An 8,777-nucleotide genomic window follows, 5' to 3' on the forward strand; every position below is an offset into this window, starting at 1 on the left:
GATATTAGCTTTTGTCGCAGTATTTTTCCTATTAGCAAACCTACTATATTATAATGTTGCAGGGAATTCTTGAACCTTCGCTGTAGCACCGCTATTTCTAAATAAAAACTTGCTGTTAATGATTGAGATGAATATCTCGGCATTGTCTTAATCCAAGGTTATGTAACTTATGTAGCTTCCGACATATTGGTGGTATATCTTGCGTATTTTACGTAATTTTGGGTTATTTTTCTTCCTCGTACATGTTTTACGTCGTCGTTTTTGTTTCTAGGTGTCGTACCTACGTGCGAAATGCCATAACATAGCGTCGATCGCGTGTGTTGGTCGAATTTTTACGAGACCTTAAATCATGTGTCATCGTGGGTTGAGCCCGTTTTTGTTTTAGGAATAATGATACAATTGATCCCCGATCATGTGTGATTTCTCAGTTTGGTTTCCTTACTTTTTAAACCACAGTTAACGCGAATGGACTGTAGTTTGTTGACATAAGTATTGACTTCAAACGAACTGAAACAAATATTTGTGGAACAACTTTACTGTATTAGAATTCAAACGAAGTAAATGCTTTGCTAGTATTATACCGTCTATCAACGAAGATATTATAAAATCGCTCATTATAACCAGATTTAAAAAATGCACAATTATAGAAATTGCTTCACAAGATCTGATAGTTAAGAATAAATATTACAACTTTGTTGCATGCTGTAACGCTCTATTTACAGTATCTCATTTAGTTACTACAAAAGTAAGCGAGTGCCTGTCTACAACATATTGAATTTACCTACTTTCAAAACACTTGCTAGTATTTGCGATTTTATAATACCTTGAAAATCCATGAAGTAATGCAGCAGTATTAATTATTATTTGTCATCAAAATCAAACGTGAGACGGAAGTGACTTGTTAAAATTTATCATTGTATCCTTTGAATCTTGACATTGTTTGCCATTTACTTATTACTTGTAAATATTTATAGTTGATTGATATCTATAATTTTTATATTAAATGAAAATATACAATTATATAATCTATCTTTTTGTTTTTAAATGAAAGTCCGCCAAAAGTCGCTTCGTAAAACAATCAACATGTGTCCTGTACACACAAGGACAATTGACGTGGAGTTTTTTTATATAAAGAAGGAGACAACCGAGTCGACGAGCCACTTCATGGGAGGTGGTCATCGTCGCCCATGTACATTTGCAACATCAGATGAGCTGCCTATGCGTTGCCAGCCTTTGAGAGTCCTGTAAACACGCTTTTTGAAGAACCCCATGTCATAGCACAAAGGGAACACTTCAGGAGGAAGATCATTCCACACCTTGCAGGTTCCAGGAAGAAACGAACGAGATGCCCGTGTGGTCTTACAATGCCTGGCATCTAAGATGTGGACATGGACTCTACTCCTTTGGCGGGAGGTGCGATGGTAGAAACGAGACGGTGGCACCAGTTCGAAAATTCCTCAGAGCACTCCCATTATAAAGATGGTAGAACACACACAGAGAGCCAACGTCTCTCCGTAAGCTAAGGGGCTCCATACCGTCTGTGAGTTTGGGATCATCGATAATACGAACAGCCCTACGTTGGATAGAGTGAAGTGGATCAAGCTGGTATTTGGGAGCTCCTGCCCAGAGATGCGAGCAATACTCCTTATGGGGCCGTACTTGTGTTTTATATAACAAAAGTCGGTGACCTGGAGAGAAGTACTGCTTCGCTCTATTGAGCACTCCGAGCTTTTTTGAAGCCAGTTTGGCTTTGCTCTTCAAATGACTCCGGAACTGGGCTTCGCTCGTGATATCGACGTGGGATACTTGGCCCAATACTCTTTGAGATGGTAAGGGCAGTGTTCTGAAACGTTGGCGCTATTACGAATGGGGATTTTTTAGCGGTAAACGCGCACACTTGTGTCTTTGCGGGGTTAAATTTTACTAGATTCTGTTGGCCCCATTCTGAGACCTGCTCCAAAGAAGTCTCGATTTTGGACACAAGTTGCAGTCTGTTTTGTTCCACTTGTTGGTGAGGCATATTTGTGCGACCTGTATAATAGGCATCACCGGTACTGTCGGATGACATAGCAATGAATGTTACTAGTTAATAACATATCATTGATATGGAGGATTAACAGAGTTCGTGATAGCACAGATGGGAGTGAATTAATAATAATCAGAGTTAATTTTGCTCTGACTTTCGTAACAAAAATTTCTTTCCATTCCGTTAATAGTATGCCTGTGATTATGCTGGCTTTCTTCTTCTATCATTCAAACCGGAACACAGTATTGCGGCTTTGTGGTAGAAATAGTCACGACGGTGGTACCTACTCCGGTGGGAATGTTCAATTTCCGCACGCGAAACGAATTATAATTAAATCAACGCTCAATTTCTCTTCGCTTATTGGAATCACGTTAAAATTCTATGATAAAAGTTTGTTACGCGGTTGACTTGCAGAGATGTATGTGGAAAGTTGAGGCTTCCACATAAATGAATTGTTGTGAGTACATTTTATGTTGCGCACTTATTTTATTTGTACCTATACATATATCGACTCATCCGTAGAAGAAAGGTATATGTGCAAGATTACTTGTTCTCAGGACATAGTACATTCCGTTCGTTCTTTTCACTGTGGATGTCAGATAGACTGTTGTTCGATTTTATAATTTCCGAAACGAAACAAGATATATAAATTCTCAAAACACCTTTACATAGGCCTTAGTTTGAGTAATGAAATTATTCTCTTTTCGCTATTTAATCACGTCGGATTCTGTCCTTCGGATGAGTCGATCTTTTAACTACGATGCGAAGACTAGGAAAAATTGTTATGCTTCGTATTTTGACTATTATGTAGTTACGCCAAAAACGCGGAACATTTGTGATGAATTGATGATCTACGCGAACGCATTCGCAGGCAGGAGTTTGTATAAACGTATTACGACATTGGTTTCATGTTGCTCCATATTTTTTATTTTTAGCAGCACAGACCATAAATATAGTAGCTGCTACTGTAACTATACAATAATAGCTACTATATTTGTGTCAAAACTTAAAACACTGTCAAAATTTAAAAATAAGTTGTAAAACTTACCAAAAATGTGGACACTTTCAAAATAGTTAATTTTGACATACGTGTGCATTTTTCAATTGTTTTCAATTTGCAGTTCAGTGCACCTTCACACAAAGATAAATTTTTTGCTAATGTGCAAAGTGTAGACGGGAACTTTGGATGTATGTTGAGATCATTATAACACTAATTGTTCTCGCTAAAATATATATGAACTTCTTCAATTCCAGTTAAGCAGTATGTGTTCTCCTTCACGTATTTTTTGGTTGTTGACTGGACGGAGGGACTTGAAACTTCCACTGCTGAACCTACCTATCCAGACCCTCGGAATGATCCCTTAGTGTTCATAGCCAACCCGATCGAAGCAAATTTGCCAGGTCATTGGATGCCGTTAAGTATAGTTAAGGTCATATTAGAGCGGACCAGTCCCAAACCGTACTATGCCAAGCCGGTAAAGGCACCGCCTTATGATATGCCTAAAGATCCACCAAAAAAGCCAAATAAGCCAAAGAAGCCAAAGAAACCTAAACAACCGCCTTACTCTGAATCAGAGGAGGAGTCCGAAAGCGAAGAAAGCGGGGAGACGGAATCTGAACCAGAACCAGAACCCGAACCTGAATCTGAACCTGAACCTGAATCCGAACCTGAGCCTGAACCCGAACCGGAGCCTGAACCTGAACCTGAACCCGAACCGGAACCGGAACCAGAACCAGAACCAGAACCAGAACCAGAACCAGAACCAGAACCGGAACCGGCACCGGTGCCTGCATCTACAACGAGTAAAAAGCGAAGGAAACCTAAAGACAGTCACGACAATATGCCATAAACAGGTGATTTCGTTGTTAAATGTTATTAAAACTTAAAGTAAACAATTTTCTATTTTGTTGTACTTCAATTCAGTGCTACTACGAGTAAAGAAACATGTACCATAAGTAAATGAAGAAGTGCTGTTATTTGAACAATTAATTAAATATCGAGTTCGTAGGTTTTTGCGATTGTTACACATGGGAAATGAAACAATATTTTTTCGGATTTAATGGCCATGGGACCTGTAAAGGGCCCGAAACGTCGGTTTGTTTGAAAAAACAAATATACGCGATTTAAATCCGGAAAAATAGTTTCATTTCCTATGTGTAACAATCGCGAAAACCTAAGAACTCGATATATTTTTCCGGATTTAAATCGCGTATATTTATTTAGTTTCTTCGTACCACCAGTTTGGGATCCAGTATTTCCTTTGATGAAAAATGCCAAACAGAAGACTGCAGTAACGTTTTATTTTTTTTGTAATTTCCATTATTAATTAATTATAAATTTAACTTAATAAAACATCATAGTCTGGCACGGTAAGCTAGAAGATGTCGGTTCGAATCCGGCCGGATCGAAGGAATTTTTTCTGAGTGTTCGATCTTTGTATTAATCATTATAACAAACTAGTGGAGTAATTTCCCAAAAATTTAATTGAATATCTATTCAATAAAAAATTAAAATACAGTGAATGGCGACATCTCTCGCCAGGACTGGTAACTGTAAAGGTACTAACTGGGTGATAAATCTTTCATAGATTTCTCATAGATGGCGCTACGACTAAAAAGTCGTCGAAAAACCAAATACAAAGACACGACGCAAGCTCATGGAAAAATTCGTGAGGTCCCCTGGTTCGTTCTGTGGCTTAGTTGATATCGCGTCTGGCAGTGTTGGGCAAAATTTAATTGATCTAAAGATTGACAATTAATTAATTGTCAATTGCGAAACAGCAATTAACTAATTAACAATTAATTAATTGTTAATTGCTGTTCTCGCAACTAACAATTGATCAATCGTTAATCGCGTATATCTACAATTAACAATTAATCAATTTTCAATCTTTTCAATGTTTTTGATTAACAATTAACAATCAAAACTGACAATTATGATAAATTTATAGGGCAAATTTATAGGGTGGGTTAGGGTGGTTAGGTTGCCTCCCAACCGACCCCCCAACTTGCCTTCAACCGGTCCCCAAACAGCCCCCCCAACCGGCCCCCCAACCAAGCCCGCAACCGGCCTTCAACCGGCCCCCAAACCGGGCCCCCAACTGGCCCTCCAACCGGCCCTCCAAACGGCCCCCCAATCGGCTCCCAACCGGCCCCCAACCGGCCCCCCAACTGGCCACCCAAGCGGCCCCCCAGCAAGCCCCCCCAACCGGCCCACCAACCGGACCCCCAACCGGCCCCCAACCGACCCCCCAACTGACACCCTAACCCACCCCCTAACACAATTAATATAATTATATTAAATCAATTGCGACGCGTGGCAATTGATTTAATTGCATTTGATTTCAATTGAATTGATTTTTTAATCTGATAGAATTTCTGATTGAAATTGAATTGATTAACGCCAACACTCTGGCACGGTAAGCTAGAAAACGTCGGCGTCGGTTCGAATCCGGCCGGATTGAAGGAATTTTTTCTGAGTGTTCGACCTTTGTATTAATAATTATAACAAACTAGTGGAGTAATTTCACAAAAAAAAAAATATCAATTCAGTAAAAATTAAAAAAACATTGTTAAAATAAAATAATTTGTAAAACAGATGTAGCGTAAATTTAAATGTTCTTTGTATAATTAAAAATAAGGTATTTAATAAATAACTTTTGTAACTATAGTAAAAATTTGGGTGGTTTGCATTAATATTAAACATAACTGGTTGATGACTTTACCACCTCAGTCAACCGTGACTATGGGACCTGTAAAGGGCCCGAAACGTTGGTGTGTTTGAAAAAACAAATAAACGCGATTTAAATCCGGAAAATAAGTTTCAATTCCTAAATTAGTTAAATAAATAGTTGAAACAAATAACAATAAGAATATATATTTAAAATACATATCACAGTGATTTCACGTCACTTCAGGGTGTAAAAGCATCATGGTGGTTTCGACTTATCATCGCATCTTTGTATTCGCGTAGTAGAGCTCCTTTTGAAAGAGTGCGTTCAAGGAAGTACCTATTTCTGCCGCCAAGTAGTAATGTCAGTTTTACTGTGTTTCGGTTTAGCTGGGGTGCTGGTGAAATTACAGGCACATGGGACTTGTCAACATAGGTCTCAGGATGGCTGACGCCGTGACGCTCAGGTTTTTGTGATTTAAAGAGATATTTAAAAGATCTGAGTGGCACTGCAACTGTTATGGACAGGCGTGTAGCTTACCATCAAGTGCACGCCTTGTTCGTTCGTCATTTAAAATATAGAAAGAAACCGAAACTAACTTGAATTTTCTTTTTAATAGCGGTCTCATTTATACGATAAAAACATTACACAAACATTTTGTGTCCATCTAATAAGGAAAAATCAAATTTCATCCCTTAGTGATAACAAAGGGTAATCCCAAAGGATATATTGCATGAGAGTAAGAGTTGCGTGATGAGATTCGCTTCGAGTCGTACAACTTTCTTGGCAATTTCACATTATGGGGTTCTTTTGTTTATCACGTGTTTTATTGAAATTGAAACTGGCGACGGATTTGACTCGGTGAGTATACTGCCGTCCACTGAGTAAAATCCGGCTAAGTGACAAGTGCTTAAATATCCGTTTTTAACCGACTTAAAAAAAAGCGGAGGTTCTCAATTCGACTGTATTTTTTTTTGTATGTTACGCGATAATTCCGGTATTTGTAAACCGATTTTGATGATTCTTTTTTGTTGGAAAGAGGGTACCTCCATTGTGGTCCCATTTAATTTTGAAGAAAATCATCCACCTTTAAGGGTGGCTGTTCACGTATGAAGATTCATTTTTATAAATAGCGCCTAAATTTTATTATAAGGAGCAATTATTTTAATGGTTAATTTTGCTTTTCTCCAATTCAAGGCGTTTTTATCTCTCAATATACTTTGAGTAGTGAGAACCGATTTTTATTATCTCCTGTGTCAAGTTCCGTATAGTGGCGAACTAGGGCATGAATCCGGGTTTGCGCACTTTCCGGTAACCGATTGCAATAAAACTTGGCAAATAGATGTGATGTCACGTACTTTTGAGGTCGGTTTTTTTGTACTCTGTACTGAGATTATAAATAGCATAAGATAGAGCTCAAAATTCTCTATTTAAAACCATTTAATGTGGTACATAGCTAATAATAATAACGCACACATGTGTGGCGCGGGTGCCATGGAGACACACATAAGCTAAAAATTAATTAAACAATTTCAATGAAATAAAATTCTAAAACTGGGTTTTATGGTATACTTTATGATACTTAATTAAAAAAAATTACTTTGTCACATAGTCGGCCGCGTTTTAGTTAGCAGATGGCAGTATAGGGAAAAAGCTATTCAATATTTACAGAGCGAGGTGACGGAAAACCCGCCTAAATAAGGTTTTGACCCATACTATGTTCTTCATCACCATCATTAACCCATTAATACGTTCCACTGCTGGGCAAGGGTCTCCTCTCAGGCGAGGGTTTAGCCATAGTCCGCCATGCTGGCCCAATGCGGGTTGGGGACTACACACATTTTCTGAGGGTTATGAACCTTCATCGACGTGCAGGTTTCATCACGGTGTTTCCTTTTCCGAAAGCTCATGGTAAAGGAGAAGGGTCACGTATGACCCACTTCCGGTGCAAAAGAAACCTACCTCAAGGTATTGCTTATATTAGGTAAGTAAATTTTGTATAGTTTTTGTTTTCGATATCAGTGGCTAACATGTCAATATTGCCTTTTGTTTTTGCTCAGGCGTATAGAGTAAGGTAAAGTATGCATGTATAAACAAACGCCTACGACCATTGCTTACAAATAAATGGACGACGGGTCTAATACAAAAACCACGAAAAAAATGTCCCAAGTCAACCTATTTAAACGTAGTGACATGTAAAGGAATATGAAAAAGTTAAAACGTTGAATTTAAATTGTAATGTCATCGCAGTACTGTCCAATTTTGCTTGCTTCGCTGTCAGTCGAACAAACGAAGACTAAAGCGTGAATGACGCTCTGTATACGATTTTAACGCCCTATAAGTTCGGACACTTTTTAGCGCGGACCCGACGTCCATATAATTGTAAGTCAATGCCTACGACAGTTTTTGTTTTCTAACTATTCTTGAAAAACCATTAGAAGGAAGTACCTATCATTTGACCAATCTAGGTAGGAATAATATAGTAAATAGAAGAAAACAGAAATAAAAAACAATAGTTAGATACTATTTTTTTGCTTTACATTATATTCTTATAATTAATTGTCCGCGTCTAATAACACTGCTGTGCGAGGTTTTTTGCGCCGGGACTGAGTTAATTTTCTATGGGCTGTGACCCTTCTCCTTTCAAATTAATTTTAGCACTTAAATTCCGAGAAGCTCACGAGGTGTGACTCCGGATTGGAACCAATGCCTTCGCTTGTGAGGCGATAGGTCAAATCATTAGGCTCCCACGGATTACTAAGTTGCAGAGTAAAAAAAATATTTCTTTTACAGACGATACGATGTTAAAAGTCAATATCACAATATAAACCAATCTAAAGTTCTCGCCCACCATGACATCCAACCACACTCAAAATCATATCGTAAATACTTTAAACGGTATTCTTTATGGCGTTTATAGTCTAAACATTACACAATTGCCTAGCCTAACCTAGCCTTATAAGTTACGGAGCCATAATTAACGGAAAGTTCCCGTATTTTGTTGCGTAGTTTGTTGTCGCTTGCTCTGTTGTCAGACATTGACGGGACAATTATTCATTGGGCTAACTGAATGATAAAAC

At 38.3% G+C, this 8,777-nt stretch overlaps 1 protein-coding gene across 1 annotated transcript; it reads left to right on the plus strand.

Moving 5' to 3' along the window:
- The first annotated feature begins 2,458 nt into the window (after window positions 1-2,458).
- Window positions 2,459-3,999, plus strand: LOC113235983 (protein TsetseEP-like). Its single transcript, XM_026471907.1, has 2 exons — window positions 2,459-2,483; window positions 3,281-3,999. The coding sequence occupies exons 1-2, from the start codon at window positions 2,474-2,476 to the stop codon at window positions 3,874-3,876; spliced, it is 606 nt and encodes a 201-aa protein (XP_026327692.1). The 5' UTR covers window positions 2,459-2,473; the 3' UTR covers window positions 3,877-3,999.
- The last annotated feature ends 4,778 nt before the right edge of the window (window positions 4,000-8,777 follow it).

This window comes from Hyposmocoma kahamanoa, unplaced genomic scaffold (assembly GCF_003589595.1).
Source record: "Hyposmocoma kahamanoa isolate Upper Pololo Valley unplaced genomic scaffold, ASM358959v1 88, whole genome shotgun sequence".
In the NCBI taxonomy this organism is placed as follows: domain Eukaryota; kingdom Metazoa; phylum Arthropoda; class Insecta; order Lepidoptera; family Cosmopterigidae; genus Hyposmocoma; species Hyposmocoma kahamanoa.